The sequence below is a fragment of the Phalacrocorax aristotelis genome, chromosome 1, assembly GCF_949628215.1.
Source record: "Phalacrocorax aristotelis chromosome 1, bGulAri2.1, whole genome shotgun sequence".
Lineage (NCBI taxonomy): Eukaryota > Metazoa > Chordata > Aves > Suliformes > Phalacrocoracidae > Phalacrocorax > Phalacrocorax aristotelis.
This window is the reverse complement of record NC_134276.1, coordinates 165,271,380-165,288,554: the sequence shown is the minus strand read 5'-3', so window position 1 is coordinate 165,288,554 and position 17,175 is coordinate 165,271,380. Positions and strand designations below refer to the sequence as shown.

At 43.3% G+C, this 17,175-nt stretch overlaps 2 protein-coding genes across 2 annotated transcripts in view; one reads left to right on the top strand and one right to left on the bottom strand.

Annotated features, from left to right (window-relative positions):
- MGP (matrix Gla protein) overlaps window positions 1-17,175 on the top strand; it is a 228,501-nt gene that overhangs the window by 24,705 nt on the left and 186,621 nt on the right. The gene's annotated exons all lie outside the window — the stretch shown is intronic.
- STRA8 (stimulated by retinoic acid 8) lies at window positions 2,179-17,166 on the bottom strand. The gene is made up of 8 exons (XM_075079639.1): window positions 16,266-17,166; window positions 14,482-14,557; window positions 12,939-13,023; window positions 12,387-12,539; window positions 9,035-9,317; window positions 7,783-7,859; window positions 5,990-6,101; window positions 2,179-2,493 (listed from the first exon to the last, which is right to left on the bottom strand). The coding sequence occupies exons 1-8, from the start codon at window positions 16,455-16,457 to the stop codon at window positions 2,419-2,421; spliced, it is 1,053 nt and encodes a 350-aa protein (XP_074935740.1). The 5' UTR covers window positions 16,458-17,166; the 3' UTR covers window positions 2,179-2,418.

Genomic DNA, 17,175 nt, shown 5'->3' with positions numbered 1-17,175 from the left:
AGTGGCCACACTTCCACTGATGCATTCATGTTTCCCGCTCCTCCCTCCCTGCTGTCTTTCTGCCTCCAACTCCTTCCCACTGCCCTGCCCCGGTAGCCTGCTAGCCTACATTGTACAGATTTTTCCATGAAAATTTTCCATCAGATCAAGCACTGAGCGTTGACAATGCGGTACCCGCGCACACGTAGCAGTTAACGTGCTCAGGCATTAACGCTGCTTCCCTGCCAAGAGAGAGCAGACCTCACGCAGGCCAGGGCAGGACAGCTATTGTCTGTGTGTATAGCGTTGGACCTGCAGGAGAGGAAACTGCCTTCCCACATTACGTGCAGGCCTGCACTCTTGTAAACTATGGTCATGCGACAGGAAGAACCGAAGTAATGTGGTTTTGATCTTCTTAATGTTGTAACACCTCCCACAAAGCCTGCTACCATTTGGAGGAGTTATTTTCGCATTACCTGAACACACCTTTTGTTTCACATTAATGTTCAGGCCAGTCTTAACCTAAAATTCTCCTGGTGAATCAGCAGAAGCTTTCATGTGTGCATCTACGTAGTGTACCGTGTCCATTTAAAACTGTCTCCTCTGGTAGGTGGCACTCTGAAAGTAAGATATTCTACTGTTTAACTTCTGTCCTGGACTGACCTTCAAAATGGTGCCTATGAAGGGCTAATAAAAAAAAGGTTGTTAACCCTTGAACATTATCTACCTACATGGCTGTCCTACGGTGTGCCAGTATTGCCAAGTTTGACCTCAGCTGATGCAGTGATTAAAATGGATGTGGTGAAAGAATCATTAATGTAACAAACCTGACTGAAAGTTGTGTGGCAAATGGAACTGGAGATGACAGAAGTCTGTGCCATTTTTACAGCTAAAAGCTTGTAGAAAAAGTATCCTCAGTACTGAGAAAAACTAACCTATTTCCCACCCAAACTACACAAAGATAAGAAAACACGGGCAAAACAACTAATGTAAACACTCACTTATTATTGTAGGTACATATATCTTTCTTGTACTAGCTAAAGAAAAGAATGATTTGACCTTGGATCCCCTGTAAAGTCTGTACATGTATTTCAACCAGCACGCATCCCAAAGCCCAGACTGCCCAGGGGATTCAAATATTTGGCACTTTGGAATGAGAGGGAGAGAAGGGAGAGCCAGCATTGCTTATAGCCTCAAAGCAATGAAAGCCTGTACACCTCAAGCACACTAGAAAGGCCAGGGAAAGGCAAGGCTGCACCCTGGAGAACTCAGAGGGGCTCTTAAACCCAAACAGGATCTGCAGTTAGGACCCTCCACCCCCACTTCCAAACACAGCAGGCTGGCAAACATCCCCTGGGGAGTGCTACCACAGCCTCAACCACAGGGACAGAAGGCACTCTGGAGGAATTATTCTCCCCTTGTACTTCAGTACTAGGCTCCACATCTGTTTGCTTGAATTCAGCTGCATGTATCATGCTCTTATGCACCAAGGCAGTGCTCAGCCACAGCTCAGCCCTCTTGGATTCAGCCTAAAAGCCTGGCTGCTGTAGACTGATGGCTACTTGGGCATGCCAGCTTCAGTTTAGATTTTGAAGTAAAACTTTTAGCCTTTCTGGCTGTGATGGCTGTTAGCATGACCTTAGCATAGCCACTGTGAAAACAATTTGTCCAAGTCTGTAGGGAGCCTCTAATGATAGTACCAAGTTGTGAAGAATTTTATTAATCGCCACAGCATTTTTAATTCCATGACACTATCTGAGCAGCACTGCTCATCAAAGAATGAGATGTAGCAGAAGAGCACAGGGCTGATCACTCAGCTTTACACACTTTGCAAAAGTACATAATCCAAAGTGTATTAGTGTGCCTGCACTTCTCTGGGTGATTTGGCAGTGGGTGGCCACTGCTGCTGTCCTCAAAAAGTGATAGAAAAGCCTCATCTCACTCTCTGTGAGGAAATCCCTCTTCCCTTGTCAGCCCAAACTGAAGAATTTCACTGGAAAAGTAATCGCTGCCAGGGTGTGGGGCAATTTGATTTTTTTCAGGTTGCAGTTTGAGACCTGCACCTTATGGGGGTGTGCAGGCTGTCACTGACGTGACCTCTCTGCAGTTCTTCCACAGCTTATGCTAGGCAAGGTCACTTAACTGCGCATGCTTCAGTTTACTTGTGAAGTGAGGTTAAACATCAACAAGCAATAGACAAAAGTATTTATTAATATTTTATAAATATCTAAACCCTGTAACTTTTAAAGGTGTAAAATACTCAACTGATGTATCAAGAAGCACTGATGAGGGAATGGGAAGTCAACGGTAACAAACCACTTTAACACAGTGTCTCCACACTCTGCTCTGAGAGATGCTTCACTGAAAGAGCTGCAGTCTCTTCACGTGCCTGGTGTACTCAGCAATGCTTGGCAAAGCATTAGCAAACAGAGGTACTGTTTAGAAATCTTCATCATCGAAGGTCTCAGTGCACCTCAGCATCACAGTCTCATAATCGAACTGAAGATCTTCTTCCTGAAAGCCCCCACAAAGTCAAGCAGGCTTAAAAACCACAGGAGTAAATTGTATTTCAAATATACAGTGGGTTGGTCAAGCGCTGACATATGCCAGCTAATGTGCCATGAGCCCTACTTCCTCTCTGAATCAGCAATCAGCACTTGTCAAGTGCCTGAGGTGCCTGACGAAGCTCAAATTTTCAACCAATTTATTTATAAAATCAAAGGGCTCCACCCTGTGTCTATTCACATCATTTAGACAGCTGTTACTGACTGTGGTATCAAGTGGGTCACATTAACAGGCTCTGAAGATAAGCGCTTCCTTGAGTCCTCCTACTGACTGCAGGCATTGCTGCTCTTTTAGCAACAGAAGGAAATGGTCTTCTCTTTCACCAGCTTACGGAGAGTAAGTGGCTCTTGAGAAATCAAAGTCTAGGAGATGAAAGTGTTCACGCCTGCAGTCCGTCTAGTCCACCTTCTGCACTGATGCAAGACTCTTTAGGGCAAGACTGCTTTTAAAAATAGGTGCTGTTTAAAAAAATGTATAGCTTAAGGAGCACTAAATCCCACTTGCTTTTCAAGTGACTCATCTAAAATCCATGCTTTTAAAAGAAAGTGTGCCTTTGAAGATGCAAAGGGGCTCAGTGCTATTTAGGGAAAAACCCACTGACTTTCACTTAGGTACTGTAAAATCTTTGGACCTCAGTCTAAATTCTTTACTGCCTTTGCTGCTAAGCATCTCTTATGATGTGACCTTAAGACAACAGCTCATGAAAAATGACAAGCTTGGTTAACTAATCTCATGCTCTGAAATATCTCCCTACCTTGTACCATGGAAGCATGCTCCTGTTCTCATTTTTGGGTCACTGTCCTTTGAAAAGCCCTCCCTTTCCTTGTCCAAATGATTTCCTCCCTCCTCTTGTGTAAGTCCTTCTCAAGCATTTTATACCAGTGAGGTGCCTGCCCTTGGCAGCCTCAAGAGCCAGGGCAGCAGCTCAGGAGGAGCTACACTCAGTGATCACAGAGCTGCACTGTGACTCCAAAATGGTGAAGGTTCACAATCCAACAATAGTACTTTGCACCTGGACAGTTAACCAGAAATGGTGTAACATAGCACTGGCATGTAATGACCAGCAATAAAACCCAACACCTCATCAGCTCTGCAGAGGAAAGGAAAGGCGACCATAGGCTGCCTTTTGTATTTCAGTCAGGTGCACATAGCATGACTTACCTTTGTACTGTACTTGCTACCCACCTCTGTATCTTCTACAAGGTGTGCACACAGCACACCAGGACATCACTTTATCCTTGGGATACTTTATCCCAGCACTGCCCAAACTCCTGGGCTAGTGTATCACTGGCATAGGTACTACATCAAGGGAAGGGGAATGGTCTGCAGGGGTTCAGACACACCCATAAGGAAAGCAGGAAGGGCTCCCTTCCCTTTCAAGTCCAGAGTCTCTGGTGCTCTGATTTCTGAGTAGCCCAATTTCTGGGGTAAGATATGTAGCCTATACTGAGCTCTCTGATGCTTGAGTTGGTGTGTTTCAAGCTACTGGAACATCTCCTATCCCTGCTCTACAACCACTTCCATAACTGCCTCAATCTGTTTGCTTTGAGATGGAGCTGAATTTCTGCTCTCAAAACAAAAAATTCTTGTCAGTCATATTTTTTTTTTCCTGTTGGCAGGACTCTGTAGATGTGCTGTACTGCAGTTATCTAAACCAAAACAGATTGTGACCTTCACATTATCAGTACTCTCTAGCCTGGGTGATTTCTGCTCAAACTCCCTTTTTATTGTCTTATCACAGACAACTCAAAGTTCTTGCATAAAAGAAGTACGCACAACCTTTTATTTGCTTTTGGATCCACAGAACTCAGTCAACTGCCAATTTGCACTACTTCAGCTTCTTTTGCTGCCCATCTTCCCATCATTCCCATTCTCCTAGTCTTATTTCAAATGTCCCTCTTCAAAGTCTGAAAGAAGCACCACCTCTTCTCATACCATCTCATCTGGGAGCTGTGAGATGTACTTGGGCTCACATATAGCAATGCAGCGCCAAGCAGAAGGACAAAATGGGACCACCTAATGCAGCCAGGCATGACATTCACAAAAGAAATTTAAAACCGGAAAATACTGTATCCTGGCTAATGCTTTTCTTTCTCTTCTCAGCGTGCTCAGTTCATGGTCATTTAGATAAACAGAGAAACAGCTCTGCTCTTACGCAGAGCATAGCTATTCACAGACCAAAGGGCTGTGTAGATCAGTGCCTGGTCTCTGACAACAGCCAGGAGTGGATGTTTAGACAAAAAGTGCAAGAACTGTGCGTGCAGTGTGCTCTGTTCCACAGTATATGCCCTCGCATTATGGCAAACTGTGCTGTGAGGACCTTCTGAGCTGGAAATTGTATCTGGACCTTCAGATTTAGGAATTGTCAATGGATTGATGCCCCAGGAGTTAAATCTGGTATTTTGCATGTTCAAGTACTTTTAAGAATGTTGTTTGTTTCATTTCTTTGGGTGCTTTCTAGTTCTTCTGGTGTTAGACGCAATGAATAATCATTCTGTGTACCAAATCCACACCATTTAGGACCAAAATTCTTTCGTGGTACCCCTCAGTCTTTTTGTGGAAGAGTCCTACTTTAATATCTCCTGTTTAATGCCTCTTGCTGTGCCTGCTGCCATTTTCTATACCTCCTCTAGTGCTACTGTCTCCCTGAGATGGGGGGACCAAATGGCACGCAGCAGTCACTATGTGATAGATTCAGATAGTCGTGCAACAGTAGTTTCTGCTTTGTTTTCTGTCCCAATTACTGCTCGTCACAAACACTATTTCCTTGGAAGGAGCATCTGCTCAAGTAACAGAGACCAGGTGGAAGCTAGGCAATAAAAAATAGCAAATCAGCGGCTACTGTGGAGGTACAATTGACTCTGAGCCCAAGCAAGCATGCTCTGGCTGAAGGGTATCTCCCTTTTGGTCCTCTACTCACATGCAAGCTCTGAGCCACTTCTTTGGCAGGAGGGCAAGAAGGGAAGCAAAAACACTGCAAACACAATGACTTCTGGCTCAGTGAACCTGCAACGGTACCCTATTCCTAAGGCCTGCCAACAGAGGGCTCAGGGTAGGGAACGTGGCACCCAGAAAAGCAGAAGGTGGTCCCACTGAGCTCAGAATGAAACGGCTGGAGGTTAATGGAGAACTGCGAAGTAAGCTTCGCCTGCTCAGATGAGATCACTCAAGGTTTTCCACAAGGAACTTTCATACAAACAAACAGAAAATTCCTCATGTCATTTGCCATTTTGAATAATATTAGAAGCAATAATAACGCACTTTCTCTCTAACAAAGGCAACCCTAGTGACCTTTTGGAATGACACATCTGAAATGATGAATCACAAGTTCTTGTTTGTAACAATTCTGGACAACATGATCAGAAGCACAGAGAACAGAAATCTCTGTCTGACAATGACAGAAATGCATTCCTCCTTCTATAAGGAATCCTTTGGCGAACCTTACCTGGCAAAACTGTGTATTAGCAAAGAAGACGCTTTTTAGGAAGTCAGTGATCTGCAGATAGAGTCTGTGGTGATCCTCTGGATTTTCAGAAGTGCAGCTTGCAAATGCTGAACTGAAAATGGAACCAGACACTATATTTAATTTCCTGTTCCCTCATTCCTCCTCCTACTTAATTTCTCTCATCCACATTTTATTTATAAATTTAAAAAGATTCAAATTGTTTTCAAGATGATTCTGATATCAAAGACAATAGCCAAGCGAGACAGGGAGGAGCAGAAGTGGGCATATTGACAAGATATTGTCCAACAAATGCAAGGAAGATATGTAAGAACAGAGAACAGCAATACAAGAAACCAGTAACACAACAAAGATCCACTGATACATGACAGCTATAGTAACAGTGCTTTGGGGAAAAGTATATATCCATTGTAACAGAGAGCAACAATGGTTATTTGGTAGTGTATTTTGTAAGGTTGTTCAGAGGAAAAGCTTTGACTTCTTCTGTGAAGTTTTCAAGTAACACGGGGTCATGAAATGATACATTAGCTATCAGGTTTGCACTCAGGTAACAGGTAACTCTGGCAAAAAAACTAAGATATTAATTCTGGATTTAACCTCTATATTCTCCCTGGGATTTTACAAAGTTCTGCCATCATACCTCTGTCCAGAATTACAAGGCACAGAGTGATAGGGAAGGAGGGGAATAGGGCAAATATTGACTACTGAAATACTAATCTAATGTGGGACCTAAAACAGATTGTAAAGATGATGGCAATACATTGCAGTATTAAATAATACTTAATCTTATTTTAAAAGCAAACAGCAATTCTGACCTAATAAATGTTATTTAATGGGTACATATTTGTTAAGCTTTATTACGTATTCAAGGATATTCTGATCAACAGTCAAAACTGTCTTATTTCCATTCATTCTGTTCTGGAAGTGCAAGGTGGAATGGCGGTGAAAGACAGAAAGAAATTCACACTGAAGAACTCTCTAAATATGGAAAAATAAGTAGAAAATGGAATTTAAAAAATATTAAAAACACTACTTGCAAAGAGAAACAATCCTAATGTAGCAGGAATGAATAAAAGATGAATCATGTGATTTTCCTTTTGAGGAAAGCAACCCTTTCCTTTCTTTAGTCTATTGGGAAAAATCAAAGGCAGTGCCAGCTTTCTCGTTTCGGTAACTCATCTGACCTGCAGAGGCAAGACATGTTATTATTTAATAGATCTTGTGTTTCTCTGTGTTACTGTTCAGGTCAATGACACTTTAGCTTGATCACCTCCTTGTGATTGAATTAGGGTACTTGAAAAGGCAATGGAGACAATGTTAAAAAATGATCGTTTTTATCTCATTAAATGAAAGTACAGTTTATGGTCAGCTGCCTTATCCAGGGAATACCTTATGGTCCTCATAGACCTGGTAAGTGAGAGAGAGGAAAGGAAAAACATTACAAGTATTGTAATTTGAAAAGATGGAAAGCTATGCAGAATGGTGAAGAAAATCAGAAGGACCCCAGTTATCCTGAAGTGATGGAGTGGTCTTAATAAGTGATTCTTACTGATTCTGCCATAAGTACCTAATAATCATTTCACTTTTGCACCTTGAGAGACAATATTATTGTGAGCACAGTCACTGGAGGCTGCTATTCTAACCATTGACTAAAAATCAGGCACAAAAAAAGGAAGCTAGGCTATTGCCTTACTCCACAGCAAACTTGCTAGCGAGTATCGACAGTGGGCTATTAACTTACTTTGTCTATCAAAAGGGGTGAGTTTTTAAGTTACCTGTGGCTAGACATTCCCTGAGTCTCGCTTCTGTCAAGGAAACCAGCAGCAACATCAAATGCATCTTCAAACATTACCTATCAGAGAAAACACTTCAGATGTCAGCATATCAAGCCACCTAAAATTTTTACCTATGGCATAATTTCTAATAATGAAGTTTTTAAAAGCATGATATTCTTTCTTTCCATTTAACATGTACCTTTACTACCTGAGTAAACCAGGAGGGTTTTGTGGGGACAGGAATAGACTTAACATTACATGTCCCCAGAAAATTAGTAAAAAACATTAATTGTATCAGTACTTTAGAGACGACTGTGGGCTGCTGTTCATGGCTAGAGATCTCAGCTGTACCAGCTAGCTTCCCTAAATCCGATCCCAGTGTGCGACCTGGCTTACAGGGGAGTTTGTATGCTCCCTTTGACAGACTGATAAGCTCATTAGTTCACTCTGCCGTAATGCAGTTCAGACATTTCCTGTGCCAGAAAGTACAGTACATGCAGCATCCCCACGACACTTCCTAAGAAGGTTAGTAACATGAGTTGTGTCCTGTGACTCAAAAAGAACTTGTTAATGCAATTTACTTATATGCCAAAGGTGGATATCTCTCCCTCCCTTGCAGCTAGTAAAATTACACAACTTTGAGCAGCTAGTTACTTACATAATCAGTGCTCCAGGAACAGTTTTAAAAGAGTTGGCTGTTATTTCATTTTGTTTCAACAAATGCCCTGGTCTGCTCAGTCGCTGACTTCTTGGCCGTGCAGACGTGCATGGCTCAGGCAGGCATTAGCTCTGTACCACTGGAACTGGTCTACAAATACTTTCTCTTTGCTATCAAGTGCTTTGACAAAAAACACCCAACCCAAAACACAGCAGGCCTTGGCAAACTGGGTATTCCTTCTGGATTTAGCTCATCTGTGCTCCTCAGAGAGTTTGCAGAGCACAGTAACTGTGTAATTCTTGTTCTTGCTCCCTCCCCCCTGGAGCAAGTTAGAGCAAATTTAATTGTTACTTAGCACAGAAACTCTACAGGTCAGTGGAAACTAGCAGGATTAATATCACTGCACTCCAATAGCTTGCTGTGTATCTTACCGTGAGAGAACTGGGTGCAGACATTTACTCAAAGACTGCTTATTGTCTGCACTTATGCATTCAAGTGGCCTTGGGAAAGCTTAATTACAACAACTGTATGTTTCCAATTAAAAGCTGCACAGCCAATTAGCATCTGAAGACTTGTATGTTACTGAGCACTTACTTCCTCTGGTGTGGAGACCGAGGAACCACTGGCTTCCTCACTGTTACCTCTGCTGTCCCTCACACTACCTTCATTGCACGCTGGCTCTTGGCAAGCGGCCTCAGGATCCATGAGGAAATCTCTCTGGCTACAGTACTGCAAGATGCTGTCTCTCCTTTCTTCAGAAAGCTCTTGCCAGAGGTGGGAAATAGCCGTGGAGACCTCAGGAAGAGGCACCTCCTCAGTGCAAACAATTCCATGCTCTATCAGCAGGTCCACTGTGTGCTTATAAAAATACAGGTATCTGTAATGAAAGGAAAGGGAGCATCTCTTAAGAGCAGGCTGTGAGGTAGCCATCTACTGCAAATCCACAGGAGACTGGGGAGTAGCTCTCATTCATAACTACTTCACTGATCTCACCCTCTCTAAGACTTCATACAATTACTGAAAGTTGCCAACACTGTTTGAAGATTTTAGCAACTCTGTTCTGCCAAGATTTCATCTGCAAAAGGCAGGCTCCAGCCACAGCCTCAGCAGGACTGCCTCACAACAGAAGATCCAGGCGCTGCAGGCTGTACTTGTAACACAGGCAAACCTCATTCTGGCATTTAATAAATCTTAAGTTACTTGCCTTTGTAGCCTGAGGCCTTTGTGCTGTAAGCGACTTTTTATCCTTTTACTGGCATTGCACTACACTTAAGAGCCTTGGCTGAGGTCGTATCCTGATGTCTTAAGTACTATATGTGCAGATAGAAAGAGACTACCCAGGCCTGGATGATCTGACTTAAATAAGCACGGGAGCTCAATTCCCACCTTTTCCAGCTGAGGAAATGCACCCCTAAGACTGAATTCTGTGCAGCCTGTAGTGAAACTAGTAATGGAACATAACTGTCCTAATTTCAATGTGGTGACTAAATCTCAGAATGAGCCCACTTCTTCTGTTAGCACTGTGTGGCACAGTGAACCAGGGATAATAATGTCTACTTTGGAAAGCAGGACTGAAGGTTATTTCACATTAATTAAATGCTTAGAGCTTCTCAGATGAAAATAACAAGATCAAAGGACAACAAACCAAGAGTTCTATACACAGCAGTCATTGTTACTAAGTTTGGGCTCAAAATGATTCCTTGGAAGATGTCCCAAATGAGCACACTTCCTGATTAACTGAACAGTATTGCATTGAGAAAGTAACTCAAAAGAGTTGTCGTCTTTTTTTTTTTTTTTTTTAATATTTGTTCCAGCAAACCAATATTGAAAATCTTAAAGATAGTTCTGCATGCAAGAATGAACATGTTTAAAACTCCAGTTTCCATACTCTGGAGTATTTTACACCATTGCTGGAGGCAAAATACTGGAAGGGGAATAAGCATTCTCAGGTAAGGTATTGCGCTCACTAAGGATTCTGGATGTCCAGCTCCAAACAAAGGATCTGGGGTTTCTCAGAAGAATATGAATCACCATTAGGACTGCTTTGCTGAAGAAATTAAGCTTAAACCATGACTCAGCTCCAGCTGGAAGGAGACAACCACACTTTGCACCGGACAGAGTACTCTGTAGTCCTACCATTGTAGGTCCTGCTGCACTTGGAAAATAAAACCAGTCCGTTGAAGCTCAAAGCATTTCTGATGCTGCCCAAATAATGTGATTATATGATCACGAAGAGGCTGTTATTTTCTTTGCTGAAGAGTCCCTATTGTTTTATGCCGGTTTTTGAGAAGTATTAGCTATGAAGCATCTGCAGTCTGCCATAAAACTGTAGGAAAAGTGCCAAAGTCTGTACAGTACAGGCCCTGGTCTACCTTGCCAGTGAAGAAGGGGAAAGTCAGGTGTTTACGGCTCTGTCATGCAGTGTTTGATGAAGTAGAGCTTACTTCCCCCAGAAAATCTTGATTCAGCACATTTCAAGGTCTTGTAAATGATACCTTACTACAGCCACCTCTTGATTCTCACAGGAGCAAAAGCAGGAACTGTAGTGGGAGGCTGGTGCCATCTGCTGGCACAGCTGCAGTCTCATTTTGCTGAAAAACTCAATAAGGGAATTTTACAAATAAGCACCAGTTCAAAGCAAAAGAGAAGGAACTGCGGAAGTTTTTGTTTATGGTGGTGACGCTGTGGAAGAGGATGCCAGCTGCAGCTGTGGATTCTCTTGCACTGCATATTCTTAATTCTGGAATAGTTAGGGTAAAATTGACTCTGCCTGATGGTGCAGGATAGATTAGATATCCATTTATTTCTCAAATCTTTACAATGAAATGATCGTTTATCCTTTTGGAAAAGCATCCATGACCTCTAAGTGCCTCCTAGTGCTGTCTGACAGCAAGGGGAAGAATGTGATGAATAATGTATTCCATCTTAAGATATGAATAAATTTTTTAAAAACCCCAGTAATTTCACCATTACAACCTCAGACTAAAATACATGTACCGCTGACATGAGGACAGTGGTCTTTGATTTTTAGGTCCTGCATCAGGCACTTAGGAGCTGATCCTAAAGGGGGTTATAGACTCACACCCACTAGCTCTAAGTGTAACTCACATGCAAGTGTTTAGGTTCCCCTTCTCCCTGCCATGCTGCAGACATTCTGAGGAGCGCTTTCTGATATCTTCCAGACCACCACTGTTCTGCAGCCCGCAAGCTGAGGAATACATGATCTTCCCTGGTCACATCCAGCCTTACCCTGCTGAACCCACAAAAAAAGTACTCCAAGCTGCCAGGAGCTAAGGGTCTGTTTCTGGAAGGCACAGCAGTGCTCAAGCTCCTCATAACAATGCCATTAGAGGCAGGATGAACATCACTGTGGGGGAAAGTATCTGCCTACCTCTGGTTCCTGCACCTCCCCAGACTCTTGAGAATTTAATCTGGTGCAGCAATTTGTACATTCCTAAAATCTAGCTCCACTGCAAGGATACAAATTGATAGTGGTACTGACACCACAAACACACAAGGACACATTCTGGATTAATAACCTCCTGTTTCACCTGAGCTTGCCTGGTAAACAATTACTGTTAGCAGGTATGTTGCATCTTACTCTGCAAGCCATCTGGACAGTGGTAAAGCATGGCCACACAGAGACTGACACACTTGGAAGAAATTTTTTTCTCTTTCTTAGAGGATAGGTGGAAAATCCTCAGGGATTTTCCAAGGCCTGGAGAGCTGGGGGCTGCTATGGTGCTGGGAGTCCATTCACATGCAAGTCGCAGGTAAGTGACTTGGGAGGTACTCAGTTTCATCAACAGCAGAGCCAAAGTTGCAGACACAAGGCTTCTGCAAGGCAGATGCAGGCTCCAGCAGGGCTGCACGAACAGCAGCAACAGGATGCACGGTGTTAATGCAAACAAATTAAAAAACTGACGGCAATGTGGGGTGCACCTACCGTTCAAATTCCACCAGATCTGGCGATGAAGTGTCTGGAGACAGGATAAATTCTGGCTTCCCATCCTCTCCCATTGTTTGTTTTTCACATTCTTGAATCAAATACCAGACGGTAGAGTCACTCTCACTCACAGCTTCTGAGACTGATGCAGTGCTGGAAAGAACACACAGGACAAAAAGCCACATGAACAACTTCTTAACTGGATTAATAAGGCCCTTGTCATGGTCACTCCAGAATCCAGGGCCATTCTTCCCAAGTCAGCTTTCTCCTCGTCCATTTGCTTTGCAGGCAAATGAGAAGTCCTTGGTGGAGATAAGCTACATAGAAGGGAAAGGAAATACAAGCACTGACTGGAAATGAGACCAACAACATGCTTAGAGTTCATGCACTGTACAGAATCATGGGGGTCTAGGTGAAATCTCTTAATCTTTTCCTTACGATGAAAGGCCTCAGCTTGGAAAATCAATAAAAATTACAAAAAGGTTCAGAGATGCTGGAATTGAAGCACATGCAAAATATTATAATCTTTTCTTGGTTGATATAAGCCCTTACCTGTGATTGCTGACGTGTTTCTTGACATATTCCTCCCTGACTTCCTCCAAGGTGGATGTGTTCCCATCCTCCAGACTGAAGGACTCTGTTGTCAGCAGAAAGGTTACTGTCTCATCAGCGACACTTTTGGCTTCCCTCTCACCCTCAGCCCCAGTCAGAATAATTTCAACAACTGGTCCTTCATGATCCAGAGCTTTTCATTAGGCAAAAATGATGTGAAAGGAGACACCTCTGCCTCTCCTATAGTGTAACTAGCAATATTGGGAGTTTATGATCATTGAGGAACTTAAAATCAATGCCTTCTTCCTAACATTGGTCTGACAGAGCTGATGGTGAAAACAACCAGCAAATCAAGGTCTGGGAAAGCACCAGTCAATACAGTATTTTGTGACTGCCGTATAATGAGCAAACTGCATGTAAAAACCCGACAACCAACCCGTGATTCACAAACAATATGAATTGTGCATCTATGCAAGTAAATACAAGGGGAAGCTTACCTCCAAACTATCCTCAACCAGATTCACTGCTTGTGATCCCTTCTAGTTTGCTCTGTCAAACTATTCCTTCTACCTATGGCTGACTTTATCCCAGGATGTGGGTTCAGAAGAGATTGCTCATTTTAAGCACTGGGTCTTTTAATCGATGCAAATTATTGAAGGTGCAAGGTACATGAATAGCAATGCTTTTTTCTAGCTGGCAGTAACTATGGATGTAAAAGGGACATAAAAATATGTCCAAAGTCTCTACCCCATCAGCCCCCAGTCCTACTTTCTGCCACTGGAGGCAGTGGCCAGCATCAGTAAACAGAAGGCATGTTGGTGAGGGCTTGAAGCCCTGCAGCTGACAACACATACTAGACCTGTGTGATGCATCATGTCTCAGGCAGTAATGGAGAAGTGCATGAAGACAACCTGCCAAGCTGAAAGAAAACAAAACCACGGCATCTCTCTTACCCGTTTCTGTTGCAGTAAATTCTTAAATAGAGGCTTCCATTTCCTATACTAGGAAATCCTCAATGGCTTCTCTGTCCTTCTCCTTTAACTCACACCAGAGCCTGCTGTTCTGAAGTTTAAGCTCTGGCTGTGCTGACTTGTAACACTGGGTGCTAGTGATGGCTGTGACTCGCCCTGCACCATGCTGCTGTGGCTGGGAGGAGCACACGTGCTCCTGCAGCCTCTCAGTGGGAGCCCAAGCATGCAGCCTGGGGACCCACACCAGCCCCACACCTGTTGGGGGTGAATTGGCAGCAGGGTGACAAGGGTGCTTGGCCTGAACTGCCTGCTGCTGTGGGATAGCAGGAATTACTTGTTCCCTTCCTTCACCTAGGCTGAGGAGTGGGCAGAAATGACTGAGAGTCAGAGGAGGATTTCTGAGGTGCTCTGTGAGTTCAGTCTTCTGCGCTATCCCTTGCTTACTGCTACAATTAAAGCCACAGTTGGCTCTAATGCTTTAATGGGCTCAGCCATGTACCTATCTGTCTCTAACAAATAAATAAAAACCAAGTCCAGGCATTCTGTCCAAGGCAAATACTTGCATACAGTACCTTTCATCTTCAGCGAAGAACCGAAGGTTTGCTCCAGCTTCTGGATAGATTTCTTAGCCTTACGCAAAACCTGATACTAAACATAAGAAGAAATCAGAACTCATTGCTCTCTGCTCTGACTGGATTAATGTTTTAACATGCCTTGGTTGTTTTCTTCACTTTTCCTTCATTTTGACCTTCAGTTATCTCGATGCCACTGTGAAAACAACTGTGTTGTTTCACCAGCTACCCTTATCCATATGAAAAAGGAAAAGAACTAACACCAGAGAAAACTTAAATATAGAATTAAATGTTTTGGTATATATTATGCAATACATACACATAATAACCAGTCACATAGACATTTGCTACTTAACTCTGATATTCTTTCATCAGCAACTGGTCTTGTTTGGATCATTCTCTTCTTGGAGTATGTCCAGAAATATCATGCTGTGAAGTCTTGTTGGATGTCTACCAACTTTAGGCATAAGACTTTACTAATCATTTCCCATGAGAATTTTGCTAGGAGAAGCCTTTGCCATGTTCTACTCTCAGCTACACTGATGTAAACTGGAATAACTTCAGTACTGCACATCATTCCTTCATCATGTATAGCAAGCATAACTGAGAACAAATGGCCAATGCATTTAAACATAACATCTCAAAAATATTTCAAGATTTATGTGGTTGGTGAGACCATCCACGATCACCTTGGAATGTCTACCTTGCAGAGTTTTCACACTGGATGTTTTAGCCAGACACGAAGCACTTAGGATTACAAGCTAACTTCTGTATTTAGGCTTTTGAAGATACTCATCTTCCTTGGCCTCCAAAAGTCACATGAGGGGCACAGGATACTTTTTCTTAAAAAGCAATTTTAAGAATTGGTATGTGAAGATTAGACTAGACAAAACAAGTATCTGTTTAGTCTTGTCCTCTGAGATCATGGTGACTCCAGCTTAACTTGCATCTTGTTCAGAACATGGTGTGATGAACTCTTTACCTCAAATTGCATGAAAGGTAAGGAGCTCTGCATGCTCTGCACGCACAAGCCCCAGACAGCAGATTTTGCATGTTCAGAGCCTCAAAGCCCTTTACAAAGACAATTCCTGTCCTAACAGCCATTACCCTCTCCATTTTACGAACTGGAAAACTGAAAATAAGCAATCCAACTAAATGAATCAGTGGCAGAGTTGAGGATAAAAGGACTCGGGTTTGTTCCTCTGACTTGAGCATGGTAATATCCATCTTATCAGCATTTTGGGTCAATTTGATCTTTAGAAACAATTTTGTTTTGATTAAATAGTTTCTTAGTTTAGTAGAGACCAATAAACAGTATTGGTGGTTTTTTTTCCTGACTTACTTTTCCAGAGTGTCTCAAAGACAGAGTGCACCTCATAAGGCTGAATGAATTACTCCCTCCCCTATAACTTCTTCTGTCCCTAAACTCACTATTCTGATTTCATAGCAAAACACTGTGAAATCAAGATAACTTCATCATGGGATCCCCTGGTTTGTTTCCAAAACACTATAAAGAAGACACAAAGCTATAAAGAAGCTGCAAAAACCCTGTAAGAAAAGGGCAGATAAGCCACATGACAAACCCATGACCCAGAGACTACAAAGTGAACAATTTGCTCATGCTGAGCTGGCAGCTTTAAAGTAAAAGGGATCCAGGAAAGCTGCACACAGTGAAATCACTGGCACCCGTAAAGATACGGTGATCATCCTAATAAACCTGGCTCAATTTAAACATACCCATGTATAATAGCAATACATAGAGAAATACAGTCACTGCTCCGCACCTTTGAGGCCGAGTTGTCTGACTGGGATAAAACAGCTTCCCGCAAACTGCTGATGAGTCTTGCCAGCATAGCCCGGTGGCGTGCCTGTGACAGGCGCCGCTTTGCCACGCGGGGTTCTACCTCTTGCAGGTGTGTCAGGGGATTGGGACTTACTCTGGCATGTGTCTTCCTACAGTCTCCAGCTGCCTCCATCAAAAGCTGCAATGCAGCATTTATTTATACTGAACAAATATCTATCTAAGTGAAGAAAAGGAAATCTTACAGCCTGTGTAGTGGACAGACAAAAAAAGGAAAGTTCAGGGTGACTGACAAGGGCACTCCAGCTCATTTTTTCTTTAGGAAAACACGGGAATTTGAAACCTTCTCTTTGCCTGAGGGATACCATCTGTAAGGACCGACTAAAACCTAATCTACCATTAACAATAAACTGCATGGCATGAAACACAGCCCAGACAAACCTCCCACCTCCAGAGCCCTTCCCTGTAACAATTTGATGCCCCATTTCCATGGGCTAGCCAGAGTTTGGCTTCACATGGCGCTGAGACCACTCAGCTCCCCCCGACGTCACAAACACAAGCTTCTTCACAGCATCAGAATTTTGGTCCCAAATTAACCGTGACATTGGACAGGCAACGATATTAGACATACACATGTGCGAGAGGGCCAGACTCACGCCCAGCCGGGCCCACGGCAGCCACCCCGCCAGCCTGACAGAGCCCTCGGCGCCCGCCTGGGGAAGCCCTTCCCGGCGACCGGACCGGCGCCCCCTGCCCCGTTACCGACCGCAAGCACGGCCTAGAGGTAAGAACGCCCGCCCCTGCTGTTTCTTCTGCGGTCGGGAGATGAAGCCCGCCTAGGCCCACGCCGGACGCCTACAGGGACCGACCGACCGATTGATCGATCGATCGAT

What these genes read in the sequence shown, in the direction of transcription:
- STRA8 (XM_075079639.1), bottom strand. Translation starts at nt 16,457, where the DNA reads ATGGAGGCAGCTGGAGACTGTAGGAAGACACATGCCAGAGTAAGTCCC. An exon ending in CAGGGAATGTCTAGCCACAG is followed by an intron (nt 6,102 to 7,782) that starts GTAACTTAAAAA and finishes TTCCATTTTCAG; the next exon opens with TTCAGCATTTGCAAGCTGCA. An exon ending in CTAATACACAGTTTTGCCAG is followed by an intron (nt 2,494 to 5,989) that starts GTAAGGTTCGCC and finishes GGGGGCTTTCAG; the next exon opens with GAAGAAGATCTTCAGTTCGA.